General features: G+C 49.4%; 8 protein-coding genes across 8 annotated transcripts; 6 read left to right on the plus strand and 2 right to left on the minus strand.

Annotated features, from left to right (window-relative positions):
- Positions 1–4: 4 nt before the first annotated feature.
- Positions 5–3,203, plus strand: F5J12DRAFT_834841 (ABC transporter transmembrane region 2-domain-containing protein). Its single transcript, XM_051745878.1, has 17 exons — positions 5–296; positions 347–478; positions 538–778; positions 826–859; positions 915–1,084; positions 1,144–1,400; positions 1,456–1,520; positions 1,574–1,623; positions 1,674–1,832; positions 1,888–2,006; positions 2,059–2,086; positions 2,137–2,190; positions 2,241–2,363; positions 2,413–2,576; positions 2,623–2,792; positions 2,844–2,918; positions 2,971–3,203. Exons 1-17 carry the CDS (start codon positions 84–86, stop codon positions 3,038–3,040), a joined length of 2,124 nt encoding a protein of 707 aa, XP_051599417.1. The 5' UTR covers positions 5–83; the 3' UTR covers positions 3,041–3,203.
- Positions 3,204–3,303: 100 nt separating this feature from the next.
- Positions 3,304–4,126, plus strand: F5J12DRAFT_125763 (PRELI-like family-domain-containing protein). Its single transcript, XM_051738059.1, has 3 exons — positions 3,304–3,422; positions 3,480–3,651; positions 3,707–4,126. The coding sequence occupies exons 1-3, from the start codon at positions 3,391–3,393 to the stop codon at positions 4,037–4,039; spliced, it is 537 nt and encodes a 178-aa protein (XP_051599418.1). The 5' UTR covers positions 3,304–3,390; the 3' UTR covers positions 4,040–4,126.
- Positions 4,127–4,200: 74 nt separating this feature from the next.
- F5J12DRAFT_125760 (BRF1-domain-containing protein) lies at positions 4,201–6,580 on the minus strand. The gene is made up of 7 exons (XM_051738058.1): positions 6,430–6,580; positions 6,196–6,373; positions 6,075–6,146; positions 5,816–6,024; positions 4,757–5,762; positions 4,657–4,706; positions 4,201–4,593 (listed from the first exon to the last, which is right to left on the minus strand). Exons 1-7 carry the CDS (start codon positions 6,430–6,432, stop codon positions 4,213–4,215), a joined length of 1,899 nt encoding a protein of 632 aa, XP_051599419.1. The 5' UTR covers positions 6,433–6,580; the 3' UTR covers positions 4,201–4,212.
- A 119-nt stretch (positions 6,581–6,699) lies between these two features.
- On the minus strand, positions 6,700–11,276 carry F5J12DRAFT_834848 (uncharacterized protein). The gene is made up of 5 exons (XM_051745879.1): positions 9,591–11,276; positions 9,324–9,542; positions 7,592–9,270; positions 7,237–7,537; positions 6,700–7,186 (listed from the first exon to the last, which is right to left on the minus strand). The coding sequence occupies exons 1-5, from the start codon at positions 11,213–11,215 to the stop codon at positions 6,832–6,834; spliced, it is 4,179 nt and encodes a 1,392-aa protein (XP_051599420.1). The 5' UTR covers positions 11,216–11,276; the 3' UTR covers positions 6,700–6,831.
- Positions 11,277–11,283: 7 nt separating this feature from the next.
- On the plus strand, positions 11,284–13,711 carry F5J12DRAFT_834858 (P-loop containing nucleoside triphosphate hydrolase protein). Its single transcript, XM_051745881.1, has 19 exons — positions 11,284–11,417; positions 11,473–11,488; positions 11,537–11,551; positions 11,604–11,617; positions 11,681–11,842; positions 11,895–11,963; positions 12,018–12,129; positions 12,184–12,335; positions 12,392–12,397; positions 12,454–12,517; positions 12,565–12,602; positions 12,652–12,685; positions 12,738–12,764; positions 12,815–12,852; positions 12,908–12,966; positions 13,015–13,138; positions 13,203–13,261; positions 13,369–13,448; positions 13,499–13,711. The coding sequence occupies exons 1-19, from the start codon at positions 11,400–11,402 to the stop codon at positions 13,510–13,512; spliced, it is 1,101 nt and encodes a 366-aa protein (XP_051599421.1). The 5' UTR covers positions 11,284–11,399; the 3' UTR covers positions 13,513–13,711.
- Positions 13,712–15,517, plus strand: F5J12DRAFT_834880 (beta-lactamase-like protein). Its single transcript, XM_051745882.1, has 6 exons — positions 13,712–14,252; positions 14,306–14,418; positions 14,470–14,496; positions 14,545–14,669; positions 14,721–14,805; positions 14,860–15,517. Exons 1-6 carry the CDS (start codon positions 14,017–14,019, stop codon positions 15,429–15,431), a joined length of 1,158 nt encoding a protein of 385 aa, XP_051599422.1. The 5' UTR covers positions 13,712–14,016; the 3' UTR covers positions 15,432–15,517.
- Positions 15,518–15,637: 120 nt separating this feature from the next.
- Positions 15,638–16,489, plus strand: F5J12DRAFT_721436 (MSF1-domain-containing protein; the record flags this gene model as incomplete). The annotated part of the gene is made up of 4 exons (XM_051741312.1): positions 15,638–15,669; positions 15,737–16,069; positions 16,108–16,213; positions 16,268–16,489. 4 exons carry the CDS (start codon positions 15,638–15,640, stop codon positions 16,487–16,489), a joined length of 693 nt encoding a protein of 230 aa, XP_051599423.1.
- A 114-nt stretch (positions 16,490–16,603) lies between these two features.
- On the plus strand, positions 16,604–20,846 carry F5J12DRAFT_125816 (RIC1-domain-containing protein). The gene is made up of 18 exons (XM_051738060.1): positions 16,604–16,695; positions 16,757–16,931; positions 16,988–17,095; positions 17,142–17,326; positions 17,379–17,560; positions 17,617–17,977; positions 18,029–18,259; positions 18,314–18,350; positions 18,400–18,454; positions 18,512–18,576; positions 18,623–18,739; positions 18,790–19,023; positions 19,072–19,336; positions 19,386–19,471; positions 19,524–19,746; positions 19,796–19,890; positions 19,938–20,246; positions 20,299–20,846. Exons 2-18 carry the CDS (start codon positions 16,779–16,781, stop codon positions 20,539–20,541), a joined length of 2,949 nt encoding a protein of 982 aa, XP_051599424.1. The 5' UTR covers positions 16,604–16,695; positions 16,757–16,778; the 3' UTR covers positions 20,542–20,846.
- The last annotated feature ends 18 nt before the right edge of the window (positions 20,847–20,864 follow it).

Consider the following 20,864-nt stretch of genomic DNA (forward strand, 5'->3'; position numbering starts at 1 on the left):
TGCTGACACCGTCCTTGTATGGGGATCCCCGCCAGCTCCGGCCTGGCTTTAACTTTGAGACTGGACACCTTTCCCCAATCACGATGGCTATCCTCTCCAAATGCCGTCCTTCAAGAGAGCGTATCGCCGGGCTTACACGTGCCTACTCAGCTCACAGACCCCTCATTCAGCGGGGCCTCATGACCGGCTTTGTGCTTCATGTCCTGCTGGCTGCCTATCGAGGGGTTGCGGCTCGTCCCAGTCCACGGCGGAGGGGTGGAGCGAAACTATCGGACGGTAAAGCCACCCGTGTGGCGGTGGGTACCCAACGAACGATCACGGGGAACACTTCAATAGCGATTTACAGGTTGATGCGGCGTTCTACCAGCGACTCAGAGTCATCCTACGGATCGTCATCCCAGGCATACGCACGAAGGAGGCGCTCTTACTTTGCATGCACTCAACCTTGTTGGTGTTTCGAACCGCGATCTCTCTATATGTAGCGGCACTGGACGGAAAGTGAGTGGCTCGGTGAACATAGTGCAACTGACGAACAAGATCAATGCATATACAATAGGATTGTTGCGTCAGTTGGTTCGCGGACAATCTTTCCAATTTTTGCTGAATATCATCCGCTGGTTACTTGTTGCTGTACCTGCCACCTGGACAAATAGTTGGCTTAGTTATGTCCAGAATAAATTGACAATCGCATACCGGACGCGTTTGACGAATGAAGTTCTCAAGCAGTATTTTGGGGAGGAAGCTGAAGGGCCAGAGGGGAAGTGTTATTACAAGCTTTGTAAGTGAGCGAACGCGGAGGCGTGTATCCCGCTCACAGTCATTCAGCAAGTCTGGATGACCGTATAAAAGTACCCGACCAGTTAGGTCCCGTACACTTTTTGTTTTTGCTTTCGTTGTTGACGCGCTTTCTTTAGGATGATCACTTATGATATCCAGCGGTTTTCCGCACACCTTGCAGCTATCTATGCGAATCTCGCGAAACCCACTCTCGATGTTATTCTCTATAATTACCAACTTGCACAGAATGTAGGTGCGGAAGGGTTGGTTATTCTGACAGTTTTAATTCAAACATCTTCCGCTTTACGTACGTTCATATCTCTCTTTTTTTTCTCCCAGTGATGCCAACGTTTATTTCTTGAATAGTCCGGGTGTTATCCCCGTCCTTCGGTACTTATACTGCCCAGTCTGCAGCACTTGCAGGCAATTTGCGGCACGGTCACTCTCGTTTAGTGGAATTCGCAGAAGAGATCGCATTCTTCGGCGGGCAGGAAACAGAGAGGGAGTTGCTTGAGAGAGAGTATATCACACTGGCAAGACACGAGGAAGAGGTTATGAATAAAAGGTGGTGGTATGCTTGTGCGGAAGAGGGGATTATCAAGTGGTTGTGGGGAAGCTTCGGAGTTAGTGGTCTTTCTTACTATGTCGGGGCCTCCACCAACATGAACTATCTTCTAGCTGGTCATATGCGCAATTCCGGTATTCTTCAAATTTCCAGGCGCAGCACACGTTGATCTAGGGAGGTCGAACCGAAGGTTTCTTCGTGTTCTTTCATACGCGACCTCGTCTTATTCAGCCTGTATTCAGGTTTTGTTACCAACCGGAGATTGCTGTTGTCATCATCAGGTACGTCGATGCATATCCTTGTGTTGTTGCGGTGATTGATGCGTAAGTAGATGCTGTCGGCCGTGTGATGTACTCATACAAGGATCTCGCTGAATTGGCTGGGTACACGTCTCGTGTTTTTCTCATTTTGGACGCCTTATCCGATGTGCGGGCAGGCAAATTTGAGAAGGCGCTAACAAACGGCGCAACGACGGGAGAGAACGGTGCAAGTAAGTCACGCAGTCGATTTGGCAGTCAATTCCTGCTCAGCCTTATTGCCTTTAGTCCTACGTGGTCGTGGCCAAGTTTTCCTGTCGGAGGATATCCAATTCGAGAATGTTCCGATCGTCACTCCGAATGGTGATGTACTTTTGCAGAGTTTGACTTTCAGTGTCAAACCGGGGGTAGGCATGCGCTTTCTCGTAGGTGCTCATCGGTTGAAATGACACATTACAGGAAAATTTGCTCATCGTTGGACCAAACGGTAGATTAAGATATATCCTTGATTGCAATTTGAATAATGATTTCGTCGAGGCTCTGGGAAATCTTCACTGTTCCGAATTCTTGGAGGTCTCTGGCCAGTTTACGGTACGCATCTAGTCAGAACCTCTGAAGCAGAATACATAAGCATTTTCCAGGCGGCGTTGTGCGGAAACCCCCAGCCTCCGATTTCTTACTGATCCCGCAGCGGCCGTATCTTTCTTTGGGCACCTTTCGAGACCAAGTCATCTACCCCCATTCCGAAGAACAAATGAGAGAGCGTACGTATGTCCAGATCCACCGCCCTTACGGTCCTGATACACTTTGTAGGTGGGGTATCGGATACCGATCTACTTGCTGTGCTGGCTGTGGTGCAAATGGATGGCATGGTGGAGCGTGAGGGCTGGGACGTGACACGAGAATGGAGAGAGACTTTGAGCGGTGGTGACCAACAGAAGCTTGCTTGGGCCAGACTCTTTTATCACAGACCTAAGGTAAAGTTTGGACCTGCACCTGAGGACCCTGTCTCATGTTTTGCAGTATGCTATCCTTGACGAGGCGACATCACTTGTCCCTCCGGATGTGGAAGGAAGAATGATGGAGCATGCTACTGCTTTGGGCATAACGCTTCTGACAGTCTCTCACCGGTCTTCGCTGTGGAAGTATCATTCGCATATCCTACAGTACGATGGTCAGGGTGGATATATATTGTGCGTCGACTCGTTTCTAACCGCAATGCTGGGGACTGACCACTATGGTAGCACGAAGCTCGATGTGGAGAAACATTTGGCACTGCAAGAAGAGAAGCTCGACCTGGAAGCAAAACTCATGGAAGTGTAGGTATTTTTGACTCCGGGGGAATGAGTTATGGTTAATTCCCGCTGCTAGACCGAAGATGAAGGTGCGCCTGGCTGAGCTCAGGCTGCTCGTGGATGCGCAAGGGGGGAATATGCCGTAGTTCTGAAGTTGGTACAGGTTTGGAATAGAAGGAAATCGTGGCCGACACGAGGCCGTGAAATATACTGTACACTACACACAATGTAAAGACAGATAGCTCATACAGTCGCGAAAACATGCTCGGTTAGAAAGACGGCACCAGAAACATGGTGGGGAAGAGGAAGTAGAAGAATGGACGAAGCTTGACGGCAATTGCAGAGTCGTAATCACGTGGTCACAGGCTGGCCGAAAAGCTCCGTCCTGCCCCGTCCTGTCGGATCGGAAGTTGACAGCCTCACTGGGTGTCTGTGCTCCGCAAATTTTCAGCTAGGGAGTCCCACCCTTTCTCCGCTCCAGCAATCCTCCCCTGTGATGCACTTCTTCTCTCAGACATTCAAGTACGAGTACGTGTAAACTTTTGCAGTGATAGGTCGCATATTCACGCTCAGGGCTTTGTTCAGTCATCCATGGTCCCATGTCATTATTGGGATGTGGCACAAATATCCAAACCCGCACTGCACTCATGTTGTCACGATCGATGTCGTTGATCGCTCTGTAGACCCTGAAACTGGCATAGTGCGGACGGAACGGGTGCTTGGTTGCAAACAAAAAACACCAGCATGGATCGTCAAGGTAGATTCGCACTCTCGTCCTTCAGATGCCGCTCGTCTGACCACATCTCGCTCAGCTCTTTGGGGGATCAGAAGATGCTTTCGTTCGAGAAGTATCTTACATCGACCCCACAGCGCAGACCGCAACCATTACTTCGGTTAACTTGTCTCTCTCGCAATTTGCAACATGTCTGGAGCGGATAGAGTATATGCCGACGTCACCACGCCAGACTTCCTTCTCACAAACAGCGGAAATACAGGCAAGGGTGGCAATGTGGCGAAGTATGGCCGACAGAATGGAGAGCTGGTTAGTGCAGCGGTTCGAACAAAATGCCAGACTCGGCAAGGCTGGGTTTTCAGATGTGCTGAGAGCAATGTGGGAGGCAAAACAACACGAGGTAGCATCATAGATTTCTTATTTCCACCCATATTCGCCCCTCCTCACCTTATAGATTCTCTCCGAAGACTACCGTCGGACCTATTACAATATTGGATGCTCATATTATTCCCGGATATCGGGTCATTATACATCTCTGGATATATAAAAGCGGCGCGGTGATACATGGAATTGTGAAGACTACTGCTACACTTCTTGCTCATAAGCATCCTCCCATCCTAGGGTCGGCACTTCATCACCTTTCTCGCTGTCTTCGTCGCCAAGGTGTTCTGCGTCGGTATCGGGTGAGGGGTAACGAGTCCGTGGTTTCTGGATACCAACACCATCGTCCCCTTCTTCCACTACAACCGCGCCGTCATCGGTCTTATCGTCTATAGAATACAAATCGTCGTTTTTGTTCAGGGCCGGGTTGGAGCTGCTTCCATCAACGAACAAGTCTTTGAGGGCATCGTAGTTAATCCTTTTGCTGTATTTTGGATTTTTCTTTATGAGATTGCGGACGGACTCAGCAGCAGTGCTGCCTGACGGTGTTGATTCATCTCGAGGTTTCATGGTTGTTTTCCGTCTCTGACCAATAGAAAGTCGTCATGCGAATACTGATTAAAAATATGGCGGCGAGAGGAAACGAACCTTGCGACTTTTGGGTTGCACTACGCCATTCCGCGATTGTTCCTCCTTCGCTATTGAAGGCCTCAACACAAATGTACTTCGTAACTAACTATAATCGTACCTGCAAGAGCTTCCAAATAATCTCGGTTGATTTCCACCCAGACGCGCTCTTTAATTTTCACCTCCTCTTCAGACAAAATGAATTGGGAAAGCTCTTCTTCGTCCAATCCTTTCAGTTCGTCAACTTCTGCGAATTGAGTTTGTCGTCGTTCTTCTGCCTCGTCCAAAGCTTGACTGAGCAAGAGACTTTGTTGGCTTTGAAGGAAAGTCGCGACTTGCTCTGCCAGCGCTCTATCGACAGTCTCATCAATGGCCGCGGCCTCAGATTGCAACGTTTCAGAGCCCTGTAACCCCTCGATGACGCCCGGGCGGAGCATAGGGTCAATATGAGCGTAAACGGACTCTTCTTCCTCCGGGTAGAAAAGCGGGGGAGCTGAAGAAGTGCTAGCAAGTATGCCCTGACTGAAAAGTGCAGGATCGATGACCGGTAGCAGGTGCGCTCCAGATGTACCTGTCTGATTAATCTCGGTATCGTCGCCCTTGGTGTCATCCTCTGCCCTCTTCCGTTTCCCAGTCCGTTTCGATTCCGGTACTTGCTTCCTGGTCCCATTCACCGCTTGCTCTTGCTCCCTCTCCTCCCGCTCCCTTCCTTTCGTGAAAGCAGGTGGATCCATCTCTTCGTCCAGCCATACCGTCCTAAAATCGGCCAATGTAAGCATGCCGCTGGGCGTCTTTTTGAATTCTTCGAGTCGTTTCTTGAGGGTTGTATCTGCAATCTTCACTACTTGGACAATTTCTTCGATGGATCGCCTGAAGTTGTTCATCCGAGCAGCAAGGAGGAGGGCGGCACCACATATCCCAGCGGGTCTTCTACCTTTGGTAACCCAGTCTCGATCGAAGCGCTGCACCAAACGCACAGCATCCGTCGCAACTTTGTGTGTCTCATCACCGAATTCCAACAAGGCAGCAAAACGAGAGATGTAGTGCGACGGGTCTACTAAAGGTAACTTTAGGTTAAGGGTTTGCACTAGTTGGAGGTAGATGTGACCAAGGTCAAAGACATTGACCTAAGACAAAGAATCAGCATGCAACTCAAAGGTAAGGTACACAACGACTTCACCTGAAGAAGGTCCGAGAAATCGATGAGCATGTAATTGCGGGTTTCTTTCTGTCTGCATGCAACATAGAGACAGACTGCGGCAACGTGAGTACTCCGCCGACCTTTGGTGAACTTGTGTTCTACAGCTAGTGTATAAAGACGTGTTGCGGCAAGAGCGACAATTTCTGAGAGGCGGAGGGCTGCAGCAAAACTTTGTATCCTTCTGCTTGCTTCACAAATGTTTATTTCACTTGTGTGTCGAATATCATCATAAGCGTACCATTTGCAATAGTTTGTTCCCGAGATTCACTGCTACCCCTGTTTCCAAACGGACCGCTCAGTCGTGCACGCGCTACATTTAATCAGGAAAAGGCATAATTTTGGGGAGGACTCGTACTTACTAGCCCCCTGTCCGACATATGCACCTTGAACCATAGCCGCTCCCGTGGATGTCTCACCAAATGTAACCTCCGACACTATGGTGTTTTCCTCCACGACAGTACCACACTGCACGCAGAAGCCATTTCCCGCAGCGGCGTCATATTCAATTACTGTTCCTCCACAATCAGTACAAGTGGTCTGAATGAATTGAATGTTGAGAAAATGCAAGTAAGCAACAAAAAATAAAAAGCTACCATGGTTGAAGCAGATTACTACAAGTGGGACAGACAAGTCGGCCGTTAATAAGTCGTATGGAATATCTTCCGATGATTGCGCGCAGTCGATGACAAGAACGTTGTAAGATCGCAATCTTGGAACATACTAGTAGTAATAGGTTCAAGTCGGTGATCGAGTCAGACCACCTCAGTAATCTGTGGCGGTTGTCACGTCACAAAGTCACATGATCGATCCCGAAGTTGACCTGGCACTTACATAGAACTTGAATTGATAGTGTCCAATGTCGTGAAGTGTGGTACTTCGAGATGCCGCTATTCGCCCAAACTCAAACCGCGTTGACAGCATGGCACAGCTATGTTGGATGACAGCGACAACTACAGGCAAAGCAACTAAACAGCGAAGAATACAAGTGACTGGAGTTACTCGGGGGTAAGAACGCTCGACGATGACAACGTTGGAGAAGGCAACCGTATAGTTTCAACCTCCTTTTCCCCAATGATGGCTGCTTGCCTCGCCACCAATGCCGACTCAAAATTTTGCTCCGGAGGTGTTTCCATAGGGGGACTCCCTGACAACTGAGATTCGCCATAATCAAGAAAAGATTCGCCAAATTGGAGCATCCAGGGATGGTCCAGAAGCTCAACCGCCGTCGGCCTCGCCATCGCATCGAGAATGAGGCATTGCTTGATAAAGTCAATCCCCAGGTCACTCAGTTGTCCGGGTTCCGGAAGAGGTGGGTGTTGTCTTGCAACACCAATATGGAACATGATGGCCCTGGGACCATTTAGTATCGTGGTAGGGCGAATGGCATGATGCCAACATACCATTCGTTGTCAAGATTATTCCATGGCTTCTTCCCTGTCGCAAATTCAAGCACTACGCAGCCAAGCGACCATATATCCATAGCACCATGCCTTCCCCGTTTATCGTTCTTGATAACCTCCGGCGACATATACATTGGCGTTCCCGTTAGACTGTTAAATCCTAGATTACCGCCAAGGGCGCCTGCCTTCACATTCCCCGCGTCCCCGCGCCGTGAACGCTGTAAAGTGCGATTCTTAGCGAGAATCTTGGATGCTCCGAAGTCAGCATATTTGATCACGCCTCGATGGTCCAACAGAATGTCTACCGGATTGTCAGACAAAACTTTCGTTGATAGTCCAAACTGAATGCACGCACTGTCGGGCTTAATATCACGATGCACAATCCCCTTCGAATGCAAATACGCCAAACCTTCGAGCATCTGCATGGTATACAATTGTATGATGCACTCGTCCTCAATGCGGCCATGTTCCAAGAGAGCCGCTAGGCTACCACCCTGACAATACTCTTCGAATATGTACACCTTATCCCGGTGGACTTCAATGCCATAATATTCCACAACATTAGGATGGTGGAGCACCTCCATGATGCTGAGTTCGTCTCGTATCTGGGAGTACAAGTTCGGTAGTCCAGTGAGTTCCTGAAACTTAATTTCCTTAACAGCCATGAGCGAGCCTGAGTCGAGGTTGACAGCCAGATAGACTGAACCAAAAGCACCAGCACCAATAAATCTCCGTTGCTGCCAACGGATCGATATATTCGAGCTGGATGATGCAAGGAAAAGAAGGGAGCGGTCCTCCAGTTTTTCGTCGTCGAGTACGCGACCGGCGATCCGGTTGTCGCAGTTTCTCTTCGCTCGTTCGTCCTCCAACGCAGAAAGGGCTCTAGAGATCCTGTCCCAATAAAGACGCACACCTGTATCTGTATACGCGTGTCCGTTTACGCCCAAGAGGTGGTCATCACTGATCGGCGATTGAGATCGAAGAGTGTGGTCCGCTCCATCAAGCGACGGGAGTCGTCTGCGACGTAGCTCCTCTTGTCTCTGCTTCTCCTCGCGTACTTTTGAACGAGCACCCAAGACGTCGAAGTGGTGCATGAACAATTCCATACACCGAGCAACTTTCCGCTGAAGCATCCTGAATTGATCGTGGGGCATTTGGAATATGTTGCGGCGAGTCTGACGGAGAGTAAACTCGAGAGCATGTATGGCCCATCTAAAAGTTTTGCGATCGGATACGTCGCAATCATCGCAAACGAACGACACCCAAGAGATGGCGAGACGGATCAGGGAGCGATTAAACTTGCTTAAAACTGTACGTTCCATGTACTCTTGTGCGTGTTGCCCGTGTTCTGAGGCGAACGAGTACCAGTTCTCTAGCAATTCCTGATACTCGGCAGTGGTACGCAACGAGTTGCGGACATGATGCACTGAATCGACGATAGATTCAGCCAGCTTGTTCGTGGCCCGAGCAATCTTGCGGAGTTCTCGATTGACAGCAGGGATATGTGCTTGTTGCTCAAATATGCAGTGGAGGGGAGGCAGTGCGTATTCAGCTGATTCGTCGTCGTCGTCATCGACGGGAAGGAAGATGTCGGCAAACTGCTCCTTTGCTATAGCAAGTCGCCTCTGCGTTCCGTCCGCAACTAATCGCACGCGGTTATCCTTCATGTCAAATTCGATTTTGGGAAGATCCAGGACAAGCACCAGGCCATGCCACATGAAGGCGTCCCGCGGAGACAGCAGCAGAAGATACTCCGCTTCTTCATCCTCATCGCTTTCGGCATACTCCGGATCACCCGCATTCATACCTACGTCTGCGCCCTCATTCACATGAAAAGACTCCAATAACATGCGGCGTATGGCATCCGCACGATCGCGTAGCGCGCTCGATGCAATGATGTACGTTCCTTCTTCCTCGTACGTTCTGGTGTAAACCAGAAAATGATCAGAAGCTATCAGAGCCATTATAAATTGCTCCAATGGAACGCCTTCGAGGCTGTATTCCGCGGAATTGCTAAACTTTTGGGAATGAGCCCTACGGAAGTGTATATGTCAGCAAAATCCCGAGGGATGACGAAGAGAAAGCACCTAGCAAAGCGTTGTAGTTTGCGGTACCTCAACCTCACATTGTCGAGGATTTTCCCGTACCAGGCTACCTTCTGCTCATCGCTCATCTGTGCATTACTGATGACATCTGCTTGGAGCATTGCAGCCTGTGATTTCCGCGAGTGACTTTGAGACATAGGAAGGCGGACTTGGGTATCGAAGTAATTTGCTACCCGAACCATCAGCCGATTGGTCAGTGAACTATACAGAAATGATCAAAACAATCCTACAGGAAATGAAAATACTGACCAAACTTGCTCTGCCACGAGAGATGAACCACCTGCGACCGTCATGCTCACATCATTGAACGTTGCCCACTGCGACTCTATGACATCGGTTTCTTTGAAGTAAATACCCTTGACACCACTCTTCAGTTTCCAATGGATCAGTCTGAAAAAGATTGTTAAAGCCTCGAGGATCGTCGTGTCGTAATCGTCACTTATACAGCGTGGCAAATTCCACTTTCCTGGATCTGGCGCGAGAAAAGCTTCGTATTGCCGCTTGAGAGTACAAGCGAGTCCCAGGCTGATTTTCATGTCTTCTGCCACTTGATCAATAATAATGACCTCAGGATCCTTGAGCTTTTGAACATAGCCTAACCGAACGCGGAGACATGCTTGGGCGAGTTTCGTTGGGAATGAGATGAGGGGTACCAGCTCACTCTCGAACGTAGGCAGGTTCATCTCAGCAAACAGTGGGGACAATCTGACCTGCTCCTGGCGAGCCGCAGTGATAAAGGCATGGACGGTAGTGAGGAAGCCCTTCTCGAATGTCTTTTGCAGGGAATCCTCCTTCAAGACTCTCTCCACGAATGTCGTCTCGACAGCGAGGCCACCCGGATATACGCAGGGGGGGCTAGATGATTGTGTGTCCGTCGCTATGGATGGATTTGCCACATCAAGCGATTCGCTCCCTGTCCAGCGCTGTAGAAGAGTAATATGACGTCGCAAGGACATAACGACGTGGGACCATGTGTAAAGAGTTTCGCATCGTGCCTGGAATTTGGGGTCAGCAGCAGCAGTTTTATCCGAGTAGAAGGATTTAAAGGTAGGGTAGAGACTCTGGGCTGCGTCAAGACGAAGGAGCAAAGCGTTGACTCGCTTGAGCGCCAAGCTTGGTTCCCGTTCCTCATCCTCTAGCCTGAAATTAATGATCTCCTCCAACACCGGATCTACCGTGCGCATTCTCCTCTCTTCCAAATACTTTCGCTCATCGGCTTCCGAGCGGCCGTTGAACTTCGCCCGCAAACCTAGCCATATGCTGAGGTGCAGGCTGTTCTGTTGCTCCTTCGACGGGTCCAGCGCACCTGCTATACGGGTTTTCTCAGATTTAAGCACGTGCCCACGGAGAACGGATGCAAGGCAGTATCGCCAGTCCAAGCGCATCCGCTCTTGTGCATTCCGGGGTTCCTCCGGCTCGGACTCTTGGGTATATGTAGAGTAACCGCCTCCGCCTGTCATGAGCCCCGGACGCCCGATGTCCTCATCGTCGCTATCCCCTGCATCCACCAGTTGACCCAGGCCTCTGTAGAAGTAGTTGCTATCCGGGTCGTTGCGTGGGTCACCGTCCAGCCCAGGCTCAGATCTGTAACGTTTCACGAACTGGGAGTAGACATCTGAGTACCTCGGTGCGTTAGATGGGGAGTTGTAGCTATATGAAGAGACAGAAGTAGAGGAAGCGAATCCCGGGGCATTTTTCTGTCTTATCTTGCCTCTGCTTCGCAGAGAGTTGGGAGTGCTGGACGAATGCATGTTTGGGGGTGAGGAGTGTGCTCTTGCTGAGATTGGCTTGTCCCATTGAACATCTTCACCATCGTTCGAGTCCTGTTCCTCAAGGGCGAACAAGGACGGAGTGTGTGAAAGCCCTCTTCGCATCAGGCCTTATGCTGAGGTTGCAAGTCAGAACCCGGTTGCTGCAGGTGCCAGAGCCCGTTTGCCCTGCTCGCCTCTCTCCCACGTGACCATGCGATCAGTTGCCAAGTACTGTTGATCAATCTACTGGTGCTACCAAGGTTTGGCGTGAACTCCCGACTTGCTATTTAAGCGGACGTCAGGCAAGATGGGCATCGTGGAGAAGGTAATGACTCTTAGTTCTCAGCCTTTTGCTCTAACCTCTCCTGATTGTTGCTTAGATCAAAGAGATCGAGGGTGAGTAACACGTTTGGCGGCGTTGTTTCCTCGTTTGATTAGTGACAGAGGAGATGGCTCGAAGTAAGTATCGTTATATCCTTGAAGCTGATCCTGTGGTTTGACAGCTCCTAAGCCCAAAAGAACAAGGTACTCGGGCTTTGCTCCCATGAGAGAGGCAAGGACCATTCTAATGTCATGCCATACAAGTAGGCTACGGAGTACCATCTCGGCCTGCTCAAAGCAAAACTAGCCCGATATCGGGCCCAGTTGCTAGAGCCAACGTCGAAGTCTGGTTCGTCCGGTACAGGATTTGACGTGCAAAAAGCTGGGGATGCTCGGGTAGCACTGATCGGATTTCCCTCTGTCGGAAAGGTGACACTCCCAGTCGACAGCGAGTCTCTTCTGTTCTGAACTTGCTCGTCAGTCAACCCTTCTGAGCAAATGCACGAATACAATGTCAGAGGCTGCAGCTTATGAGTTCACAACGCTTACGGTAGGCCACTGGCGCATTTGCAGATAATTATACTTTCCAGCCTAAACGGACCAGGCCATTCCAGGCGTCATGGAATACCAAGGGGCGCGAATCCAACTTCTTGATCTTCCAGGTATAGTGGAAGGTGCCAGCCAGGGCCGTGGCCGTGGTCGACAAGTGGTGGCAAGTTCGTGCCGTGCTGCCTAGCGACAGCTACCCTTTCTCACTTACCCTCCTGCAGCCGCCAAGACGGCGGATCTTATATTAATCATGCTCGATGCAACAAAATCTGAGGAGCAGCGTCGTCTTCTGGAAATCGAGCTGGATGCAGTTGGCATTCGGTTGAACAAACGAAAACCTGACGTAGTATTCAAGCGTCGCACTACAGGAGGCGTGAGTAATCTTCTGCTTCTGCATGCTAGGTAACAGACTGAGTCAGATCTTTCCAGATCACGGTATGATACTTTAATATACACAAATTGTCTCAGGTGTGACTCGATTGTCATTCCAGCTCACGACGACCGTCAAATTGACGAAGACGGATGAGAAAACCATACGGACCATTCTGGCAAGCTGTACGGGGTTCCTCTCACACGAATATAGATGACTTAGTCAGAAACAGACAAGTTACACAACTGCGACGTGATGATTCGAGAAGATGTGAGGTTGCTTAGAATTTACTATCACATATTCACATGCGCGCCTCCAGATTACTACAGACGAATTTATCGATGTGTTGATAGGTAAGTTCAGTTCGCCTCTCCTCGAGGTCGCTATCGTCTGATTTCCCCGCAGGCACGCGCAAATACATCCCTTGTCTATGTTTGTTTCCAGATTCGCTTTGGTTGTTATCATTGACTCCGGCTCCGTAGATGTGTACAACAAGATAGACGCAATCAGTCTAGAAATGGTGCGCATCGACCCCGCTCTACTGTTATTATCGAAACTTTGACAATTTGGCACAGGTGGACAAACTGGCTCGCAGCGAAAACTCGGTAGTGATCAGCTGTGAGATGGCCCTGAAGTAAGCATGTCTGACTGTCGAAGGACTGGATTCACGTATGAAGTTTAGCTTGGACTACCTTGTCGAACAAGTATGGGAGAGCCTCGGACTAGTCAAGGTCTACACAAAAAAACGAGGGGAACGCCCTGATTTATCTGACCCAGTGTGTCTTCGAAAGGGTGCAACGATAGAGGTATGCCCTACATCTGCTCAGTACACTCAGGGTATTCTGGAATGAATATCAACCCGTGTCCCAGGACGTTTGCCTTGGTATTCATAAATCGCTAGCCACCAACTTTCGATATGCTCTCGTTTGGTGAGATAAGATACCTTCGCATGCGCTGTCGACACTGACACTGTCTTTGACTTAAGGGTAAGGAATATACAAGTTCGACAGGTGATATTACTCAACTCATTCCTTTAGGGTCGGTCCTCCAAGTTCTCCCCGCACGCGCAGAAGGTCAGTTTAAATCATCAAGTTCAAGATGAAGATGTTGTTTCGAGTAAGTTCCTTTGCCCAGTGATTTCCGTCCCTCTCTAAGTCACTCCCCAGTATTCACCAAGTAGATGCTGCAAGAGGTGTGGTTGGTTATTAGCGACACAAAGATCGTTGCCCAGGTGGTTGTTTGACCTCACCGTTACCAAGCTCAGTTGCCCAGTGACTTCGTCACTATCACCAAATGTTTTGCGAGTCACTACAATTCCACAAACCTTATTTAGTATAGTCGGCTGAACCAGTCCCAATCGATGAGTTGTATTTCGAACCACCCTACAGCAACTCCACAGCGTAAATCTGCGTTGTTGTAGATACATCATGAATATGGCGCGCCCAAGCAAAGCTGGCCGTTACGGTTTTCTTTCCCGCACCCTGGAACTCGAGGCATCAGAATAATGTACAGTAGCTGTCTGTCCAATGTCTGTCAATGGGGTACGTGGCACGCGACCCCTCCATATCGAATTACCTTACTCCGATAACTCCACTGCACTCATTTTATCGATCGCCCACCACCGTGCGTGTTTGATTGTTGCGAGGTTTGCAGGCGAAGAGGCTTGGATCCTTCCTCAGCTACGATGAGTTCAACGTCCTCAGTTTCGTCGATCGACAGGACGCCTCCATCAGATATCGAGCTTATATTTCTGGGAACAGGAAGCTCGTCATCTGTACCTCATCTTGACTGCTTAACGGCGCCTTCAGATAGAAAACCTTGCAAGACGTGTCTCTCCACTCTGACCCAAGAGGGGAAAAAAAACATTCGCCGGAATACCTCTGTTGTGGTTCGCTTTACTGGCAAAGATCAGAAGAAAGTGTAAGCTCGGCGTTCACAGAGCCACCTTTTTTTAATCAAGCTGATCCCCACAGGACAGTCGTCATTGATGTAGGCAAGACCTTCCAAGCAGCAGCTATGGAATGGTTCCCGAAGTACGGCCTTCGGGAGATTGATGCCGTACTTATAACTCACGCTCACGCAGACGGTAAGTAGAACGTTGTCCATTACGCGACGGGGGCTGAGCATATATTACCAGCCATGAATGGACTAGATGATTTGCGAGGTGATAGGGACCGCGATTCTTTGATGGCTTCCTGAACAGGATTAACAGGATGGACACTTGGGGCCGCTATTCAACAACACATCGATGTGTATGTCTCCGGTAACACTTTCCGCGAAGTAGAGAGGGCTTTCCCCTATCTGGTTTCAAAAGAATTTGCTTCGGGAGGTGGTGATGTGCGTGGAGTGCCGTGTCAGATAATAAAAATTACCTAAGCAATTGAGCAGGTTCCAGAATTTAAATGGCACATTATAGAAGATAAAGTGCGTTTCGAAATCAAGGATACTGGGGTTTGGATCACCCCGTTTCTAGGTGAGAGTCAGCGAGTTCTTCTTTATGAGGGTAGGTCAACTTCATCCCATGCAGTGCAACATGGTAGACTATTCACCAGCCCGGCGACATTTGCCGCACCTTCCCCATGTACGACTCAGCCCACAACTCCAATCGTTTCAGGACGATCCTCGCCGAGAGTGGGCGAAACTTCGCTGCCGAAGGTCCAACCCTTTTGGTGTTTCGGCTTCGTAATTCAGAATGCAATTGTCTACATGTCCGACGTGTCACGTATACCACAAGATGCATGGGAACTCATTGAATCTGGGCAGAGGAAATCGGTGTTGGTGATTGATTGTCTGAGACTCCGTCCACACACGTCGCACATGGGGATTCGGGACGCGGCTGCAGCGATTAAAAGACTGGCTGCGGAGAGAAGCTATCTGATAGGTTTTAGCCATGATCTCCACCACGAGGAGTGGGTGACCGTCACCGAGGCTGCTGGGAATGATGCAATCGGCTTGTCAGGCAAGAGCCGGCCGGTCCGTGAGGGAGTTGCAATGATCTTGGAGGAGAAGGTAAGCGGATGTTGGGTACGACCAACTCATGATGGACTCAGAGTGTTGGTGTCGAGCGATGGATCCATACGAGACGAGACGTATGATTAGACCGCCATACCTTCCTACTTTCCACTTTCCCAATTAATAAGTTGTCATTAGTAAACAAGTACGTGACGTCGGCTGCACGTGACGCTGTAACAGAACTTCTCTTCATACCTGCGTTCCGTACTTTCGACGCCCCCGAAGTCACCCTGTCTATATTAAAGGTGAAGTAGGTTGCTGTGAGCTTCTCCGGAGAACAGGGGTCGTTGGCCATGAAGTTCTTTAGCCAATCCTTCTTGTACGAGTACGTGTCTTCTTTCAGTGCAGCCCCGGACGTATGATGCTCAGCTACAACACTTTTTTTTCCTCAGCGATCCCTGGTCAATCGTTTCTCTTGCCTTTTTCCTGCGCTATCCAAATCCATATGCTGCACACGTAGTTTCCTGCGATGTTGTCGACCGCCAACACACCAGCTCCGGAACCTTGTTGACCACAAGGCTTATACTAAAGCGAGGCGCTCTTCCGAGATGGGCCCCGAAGGGCATCATTTCGAGAGCAGAATCATGGGTCATCGAAGAGAGCGAGATCGACCCCTACGGTAAAGTTGTCAAGTGTCAGACGAAAAATCTCGATCATGTCAAGGTAATGCAAATCGTCGAGACACAACTGTTTGAGCAAGCAGCAAACGGGTATGCTACTCCTATGTATTCACGACCTAGCACCACTGAGCATTACACGGCAGAACACTGCAAACTACGGAAGCGTACATAACATCGAAGTTCGGCTGGGGTTTAACGAGGAGAATCGAAAATCATGGTCTTTCTCGGTTTAAGGCGCATGTCCAAAGAGTAAGGCTGTTCTTAGCTCGGCTTTATCATGACCATCTAATGTGTTTACTATAGTCCCGGCAAGGAGTGTCGCTGATGCTGGATCTTATCCGACAAGCACGCCTTCAACCAATGACACTAGGTTCATATACTTCCCAGCTTCACTCGGACCGGACTTCTTTTGCCCCAAATGCACCAATTTCGTCTCTTGACGTCAACGAGGACACATGTCGGGAAGACCACTCGTCACCCCCACAAAGCGGCAGGTGGTATGGCAGGTTCTGGGGCAGTAGGTAATAGTGCGCGCTCTCCTGAGAGAGGAGTGCTACATTTTTTGGGTTCCTGTGACTAGCTAGGTTTCGTACGCACCAGCATTATTGCTTGTTCCATCACATGTCAGTTGTACCAGTGATTCAATAAACAATGTCACCACTCTTTGGGTTTCATTGCTAGCGGTCATGAGCATACCATATCCATGAGAAGTCTGTGACAGGTGAGGACAGGTGCATATGACTCTTAGATTGTCAAGCCCGTGCTTTGCATTCAAGTATTGCCATCATTTAGCCGTCGAGATCAAGCGGAGACCATGTACTTCCCCACGTCAGCTGCAAGACAACTATGCACAGTCCCTACCGTCCCCGACGCAAAAGCAGAAGCCCTCTTATGCATCGAACCAAGTCCTCGAAAATCGCTATTTTGTGCCCTCACAAGAAACGAGCTGACAGTCTGGCGTGTTCGGGTGTGTGTTCCCTTATCAAAGCGGTGTCCTCGGGTTGACATTTAACTGTATGCAAGCCTTCCGCCCCTCTGGCGTATTTAGCGAGGTCAGAAACGTCCCTCAGCGAGCACGGCGAGAACGTCGCCGTGTCATGGTCCCCAGACGGGAGTCGCATAGTCATTCAGGTGAGCTAACTACTTCCACGGTGATTTCTACCAATACCACTTGTAGACTACCCGCCCATACCTGGTACTGGTCACTGTCGAGTATGTTCCAGAGATCTCCGCGTATCATGCCCCGGAGATTGCGCAAGGTGCTCAGCGCAAGTTCTTAGCTGGCCCCGGGGAGGCACAAGCACTTCAGTCATTGAGTCTTGCGTTTGAAGGAGTCATACGCACGGAGGGTAATGTCATTAGGTGCGGTATGCCATAGCTCACATACAAAGAAACCTGACCCAGACATTTATAGCGTTCTTCCATGTAAGCACTACATGTTATTTTCGACCGCTTCTCCCCCTGCCGTACAACGCATCCCTTGGCCTGCATATGATGACAGCGACAGTGGTGGCCTCCTTGTGAAGCAGTCGTTCGTAGGGTGCAATACATGGGTACTCAATGACGAAGAACTGCCGTGGTTAGTAGATCCCGATGGTGCGCCATTTATTCGCCACGAGTATATCCACATAGGCCACATCTCCCCGTTTTAGTTACGGTTACGGAGATCCAGCAGCCAGCGGCAGGGGTGGAAACATGGATCACTTCAGATGGACGGGTATACTTTGTTCGTTTACAAGAGAGTAGAAATTCGGACAGTGGTAGTGACGAGGGAGATGCAGCAGGTTTTGGTGAGGCCAGCTCCCTTCAGGAAGGTCACCGCAGCTCCACACCCGAACTCCAGCAACACTGGCAGGGTACTTGTGTCCACCACTACGAAGTCCCACGATGGGTCCAAAAGTCACGGCGGGTTGAAAGGGACAGCTCCGTGCGTCCAGCGTACGTGGAACCCCGACGTGCAACAAAAGTGGCTGTGAACGCCAGATTTTCCCTGATTGCAGTAGGAACTCTTGGGTGACTATTTTTTCGGCTTGTAACGAGAGAAAATCTTACACAAATCGCTAGTGGGAATGTTGAGTTCACCACTTTCCCCATCTCAGGATTTCCCCCGCAACCTGAAATTGTTGAAGTCCCTAATCTTTTAAACCGACCACGGGGGGAAGTCCTGACGTTGGAGTGGAGTTCGGATGGTTATGTCCTCGCTGTTGGTTGGCACCATGGCTGGGCGATCCTAAGCATAGGGGGGCGCTGTCTGGCATCCAATTTCGGTGTCGACGGTAACCTCGATAAAGGGAGGTAAGTCGTGCGAAGCTGGCTGGTGTCGAACACATGGAAATGATGAATGGTTAGATTACAGGATATGTTCATGCACGGCATACGGGATCTTGTAGGTCCATTTTGCCTGTGTTTGTGGGAAATATCTGACGAATACTCAGTTTTGGGGGCCTGGAAATTTCGAACTGGTTGTGCTTCCTAACTCTCGCCCGACTAGTCAGTTGCACTTTCCATCTATTAATTCTAATAGAGGACTACAATCGTGACCGCCAGAAACGGATGGCCAAATATTTATCCTCCCTTTCGCCAAAAGCGCAACGACATCCCAACTCTCGCCAGTTAGTCGTTTGCTCTAAGGTCCGGTATGCGGCTCATTTCTCTCAGGACAACACGCGATACGCGTTTCTCCAGTTGGACGACCGTGCACTCGTGTACCGTGGAGCTGACCAACCAGACATGAGTGTAATCAATCCGGAGTCTGATGTCTGGCAACATATCAAGGTAAGTCAGTATGAGCGCTCGATTTTCCACGCTGACTCTGGAATTGTCAGGTTCCTCAGCCGTACTTGGCCTCGAATTGGCCTATCAAGTACTCTGCACTAAGTAATGATGGTCGATTGGTCGCGGTTGCCGGTCGTCGTGGTTTAATCCATTACAGTGCAACCTCCGGTCGATGGAAAGCTTTTGCCGATTTCAGTCAAGAGCAATCCTTTACTGTGAAGGGTGGACTGTTATGGTTTCATCACGTCTTAATCGTTGCTGTTGAGATGGCTAAGTCATATCAGGTATGCGCGTTTTCTCTCTTTGGGACGAAGTTAAGTTATGCCTCGTAGATACGCTTGTATTCGCGCGACCTTGAGCTGAGCGACCAGAACGTGCTTTACCGCGAAATAATTGTGTCGCCAGTAGTTATCCTCTCCTTGGTGGATAACTCGTTGTTGGTTTATACTGCAGACAACATGCTCAGCCACTATTTGATCATTCCCACTTCTGACGCGATCCAGCTACATTACTGTGGTAACATCACCTTCAATGGGGTCATTGCTGCACCCTCTTCTGTTAGAGTGTTGAGCTGGATGATTCCAAGCGCACAGAAACGTGGGGTATCATGTCTTATTGATGCTTCGTCTGACTGGTATCCTTGCAGAGTTCGGTGATCCTGCGGATGATCTTGCAGTAGCTACTGTTCTTTTGATGGTTGGCGGCCAACTTGTGCTGCTCCGGCCGAGGAAGGCATGTTTTCAAAAATCAATATCCCGAGTCTATTGATGATATCCTTGAGCAGGGGGAAAATCAGGAGGTGAAGTATGACATGCAAATTTTTGCGGATCGGATCGAGTTTTGTTGGATACATTTGCGGGGCATTGGGGCTCTCGAGAATTCGCTATGGGGCTACGATGGGCGAGGTATGCGTGTATGGCTCAACGCCCTTACCATGGAGTCGCCTTCATCGGCTCCTCACCGTATCAAAGAAAGTGTTAATATTCCGCTCGATTTTTACCCATTATGTACGTACTCTGGTCATGACTTCTTTCCTCACGCTGATGCGATCCTTAGCCGTACTCATGGACAAGGGGATTATCATAGGCGCTGAATCCGAGTTAATTGCACGAAACAACCTTCCATTCGTGATATTCAGACAAGCAACTAGTGTAAGATGTTTCAACACTCTATGAAACTTACTAATAAATGCTTTCAGTCTCATCTGTTCCTTCATCATATTTTGCGGGTTCATCTGGAGTCAGGCCAGGTGCGAGAAGCCGTCCAACTTGCGACACAATATCAGAATCTTGTCTATTTTGCACATGCACTTGAGATCCTTCTTCATATTATAGTGGAATCCGAGGAACCAGGAGATTCGCCCGGTACATCATTGCCTGCCGTGATAGAATTTCTAGATCACTTCGATGTTGCATTGGATGTCGTTGTTGGTTGTGCGCGGAAAACGGAGGTCACAAGGTGGAGGCGACTCTTCAATGTTGTTGGGAGTCCTCAGAAACTCTTTGAGGTTTGTAATATTGGTATATTTGCAACGTTCTTATGCAACCGGCTACGTCCAGATATGCCTTGCGACCGGTCGACTGAAGACTGCAGGTTCCTACCTGCTGATTTTGCATAACCTTGAACAACTTGACGAAAATAACGAAGATGTCATCCTGCTTCTACGCAACGCTCTGGATGCTCAAAACTGGCAGTTATGTAGAGAGCTTTTGCGATTTCTGCGCTCTGTTGATGATTCCGGAGTCGCCCTTAGACATGCATTGGCAGAGACTGGTCTATCAGCAGAGAAACTCCGTCCATAGCATGATGTATAACAGCTTCATCGCGATGCGAGTGGCTAAGGTAGTCTACATAGTCCTAGTCACCATCCACTCTCTTTCGGTTGTAATTGTAGCATTGTGTCGTGGCGGAAACTAATACCCAGCCTCTACTGAGGCCAAGACACTAGACAAATGCTAACGCTAGAGCGCTAAAGCTCGGGCTCAAGTTCTACCAAATAATTGAATTGCACGACACCTGCTGTGACCTCTGTACTAAAACTCGCTCCTGATGGCAGTTAACCCTAACCAGGTTATGCCAAGATGGAGATCGGCGATGATATCTCTTACCTCTTACCTGTAAACTA

The sequence above is a fragment of the Pisolithus orientalis genome (genome assembly GCF_024613125.1).
Source record: "Pisolithus orientalis strain OTSU chromosome Unknown F5J12scaffold_16, whole genome shotgun sequence".
Classification (NCBI taxonomy): Eukaryota; Fungi; Basidiomycota; class Agaricomycetes; order Boletales; family Pisolithaceae; genus Pisolithus; species Pisolithus orientalis.

Bases quoted from the DNA above. Each gene is read 5' to 3' on its own strand.
- F5J12DRAFT_834841 (XM_051745878.1), top strand. From the start codon at position 84: ATGGCTATCCTCTCCAAATGCCGTCCTTCAAGAGAGCGTATCGCCGGG. The intron at 779-825 runs GTAAGTGAGCGA...ACAGTCATTCAG, and splicing joins GAAGTGTTATTACAAGCTTT to CAAGTCTGGATGACCGTATA. The intron at 2,364-2,412 runs GTACGTATGTCC...TACACTTTGTAG, and splicing joins CGAAGAACAAATGAGAGAGC to GTGGGGTATCGGATACCGAT.
- F5J12DRAFT_125763 (XM_051738059.1), top strand. From the start codon at position 3,391: ATGCACTTCTTCTCTCAGACATTCAAGTACGA. The intron at 3,423-3,479 runs GTACGTGTAAAC...GGCTTTGTTCAG, and splicing joins TCTCAGACATTCAAGTACGA to TCATCCATGGTCCCATGTCA. The intron at 3,652-3,706 runs GTAGATTCGCAC...CATCTCGCTCAG, and splicing joins CACCAGCATGGATCGTCAAG to CTCTTTGGGGGATCAGAAGA.
- F5J12DRAFT_125760 (XM_051738058.1), bottom strand. The intron at 6,147-6,195 runs GTAAGTACGAGT...GATTAAATGTAG, and splicing joins ATATGTCGGACAGGGGGCTA to CGCGTGCACGACTGAGCGGT. The intron at 4,594-4,656 runs GTTCGTTTCCTC...TCTATTGGTCAG, and splicing joins TGCAACCCAAAAGTCGCAAG to AGACGGAAAACAACCATGAA.
- F5J12DRAFT_834848 (XM_051745879.1), bottom strand. From the start codon at position 11,215: ATGCGAAGAGGGCTTTCACACACTCCGTCCTTGTTCGCCCTTGAGGAA. The intron at 9,271-9,323 runs GTGCTTTCTCTT...ACACTTCCGTAG, and splicing joins AAACTACAACGCTTTGCTAG to GGCTCATTCCCAAAAGTTTA. The intron at 7,187-7,236 runs GTATGTTGGCAT...AAATGGTCCCAG, and splicing joins AATAATCTTGACAACGAATG to GGCCATCATGTTCCATATTG.
- F5J12DRAFT_834858 (XM_051745881.1), top strand. The intron at 12,603-12,651 runs GTGAGGTTGCTT...GCGCGCCTCCAG, and splicing joins ACGTGATGATTCGAGAAGAT to ATTACTACAGACGAATTTAT. The intron at 13,262-13,368 runs GTGAGATAAGAT...CTCATTCCTTTA, and splicing joins TTTCGATATGCTCTCGTTTG to GGGTCGGTCCTCCAAGTTCT.
- F5J12DRAFT_834880 (XM_051745882.1), top strand. From the start codon at position 14,017: ATGAGTTCAACGTCCTCAGTTTCGTCGATCGACAGGACGCCTCCATCA. The intron at 14,253-14,305 runs GTAAGCTCGGCG...TGATCCCCACAG, and splicing joins GGCAAAGATCAGAAGAAAGT to GACAGTCGTCATTGATGTAG. The intron at 14,497-14,544 runs GTGATAGGGACC...CAGGATTAACAG, and splicing joins TGGACTAGATGATTTGCGAG to GATGGACACTTGGGGCCGCT.
- F5J12DRAFT_125816 (XM_051738060.1), top strand. From the start codon at position 16,779: ATGTACTTCCCCACGTCAGCTGCAAGACAACTATGCACAGTCCCTACC. The intron at 18,260-18,313 runs GTAAGTCGTGCG...ATGAATGGTTAG, and splicing joins GGTAACCTCGATAAAGGGAG to ATTACAGGATATGTTCATGC. The intron at 18,577-18,622 runs GTTAGTCGTTTG...CATTTCTCTCAG, and splicing joins CGACATCCCAACTCTCGCCA to GACAACACGCGATACGCGTT.